The sequence below is a fragment of the Mauremys reevesii genome, linkage group 14 (assembly GCF_016161935.1).
Source record: "Mauremys reevesii isolate NIE-2019 linkage group 14, ASM1616193v1, whole genome shotgun sequence".
In the NCBI taxonomy this organism is placed as follows: domain Eukaryota; kingdom Metazoa; phylum Chordata; order Testudines; family Geoemydidae; genus Mauremys; species Mauremys reevesii.
Genome location: NC_052636.1, coordinates 14,620,537 through 14,621,627, shown reverse-complemented (window position 1 = coordinate 14,621,627; position 1,091 = coordinate 14,620,537). Strand labels below are relative to the sequence as shown.

The following is a 1,091-nucleotide window of genomic DNA, read 5'->3' as shown; positions in this document are numbered from 1 at the left end:
CCCCCTTCTCCATGCAACCCCCTGATACACCCCAGGGCTCCCCCTTCTCTGTGCCACCCCATAATACACCCCATGACCCCCCTTGTCTGTGCCACGATACACCCCATGGCCCCCTTCTCCATGCACCAACCCCGATACACCCCATGGCCCCTTCTTCTGTGCCACCAACCCCTGATACACCCCAGGGCCCCTTCTCCATGCAACCCCTGATACACCCCATGGCCCCCTTCTCCATGCAACCAGCCTGATACACCCCATGGCCCCCTTCTCTGTGCCACCCCCCCCCGATACACCCCATGGCCGCCCCTTGTGTGTGCAACCAGCCCCCCGATACACCCCACGGCCCCCCTTCTCTGTGCCACCAACCCCCCGATACACCCCATGGCCCCCCTTGTCTGTGCCACCAACCCCGATACACCCCATGGCCCCCTTCTGTGCCACCAACCCCGATACACCCCATGGCCCCCTTCTGTGCCACCAGCCCCTACAGACCCCAGGGCCCCCTTGTCTGTGCCACCCACGGCCCCCTTGTTCAGCCACCAACCCCGACACACCCCATGGCCCCCTTCTCTGTGCCACCAGCCCCCAACAGACCCCAGGCCCCTTGTCTGTGCCCCCCAGACTCCCAGGCCCCGCCTGCCCCTTACCGTCCTCCACCGGCACGTAGAGGTTGAGGTACAGACAGTCCTCGCTCTGGTTCTGCACGTAGCCGGCCACCCCCTCCAGGTTGTCGGTGAACCAGACGGGCAGCATGATGCCGGGCAGCATCCCGTGCAGGTTCTGGGGGCAGACGGGGGCGAAGGCCGTGGCGTTGCGCACCTGGGCCCAGGAGGCGGGGGCCTCGGGGGGCTGGAAGCGCGCCCACGGGCGGGCAGGCATGCGGGGCCGGGGGGGGTGGCGCGGCGGGGGGGGGAGAGGGGGGCGCAGCTCAGCAGGGGGCTAGCGGCGGGCTCTGCCTGCGCTCCATGGCGGGGCGGGGAGGGGTCCGCGGGCGCGCGGCATGGGGCCTCACCTGGAGAAGGAGAGAAAGGAAGAGGGAGGGAGGAGGGAGATTGTGGGAGGGAGGGTAGGGACACAGAGGAGGGAGGGAT

The 1,091-nt window shown here is 68.6% G+C and overlaps 1 protein-coding gene across 2 annotated transcripts in view; it reads right to left on the bottom strand.

Annotated features, from left to right (window-relative positions):
- Positions 1-850, bottom strand: part of NLGN2 (neuroligin 2) — a 15,404-nt gene extending 14,554 nt beyond the window's left edge. For both annotated transcript variants that reach the window (XM_039499890.1, XM_039499892.1), the window contains exon 1: positions 648-850. In XM_039499890.1, coding sequence (XP_039355824.1) covers positions 648-768 — 121 coding nt within the window. In that variant the 5' untranslated portion in view covers positions 769-850. The remainder of the gene's footprint in view (positions 1-647) is intronic.
- Between the last annotated feature and the right edge of the window lie 241 nt (positions 851-1,091).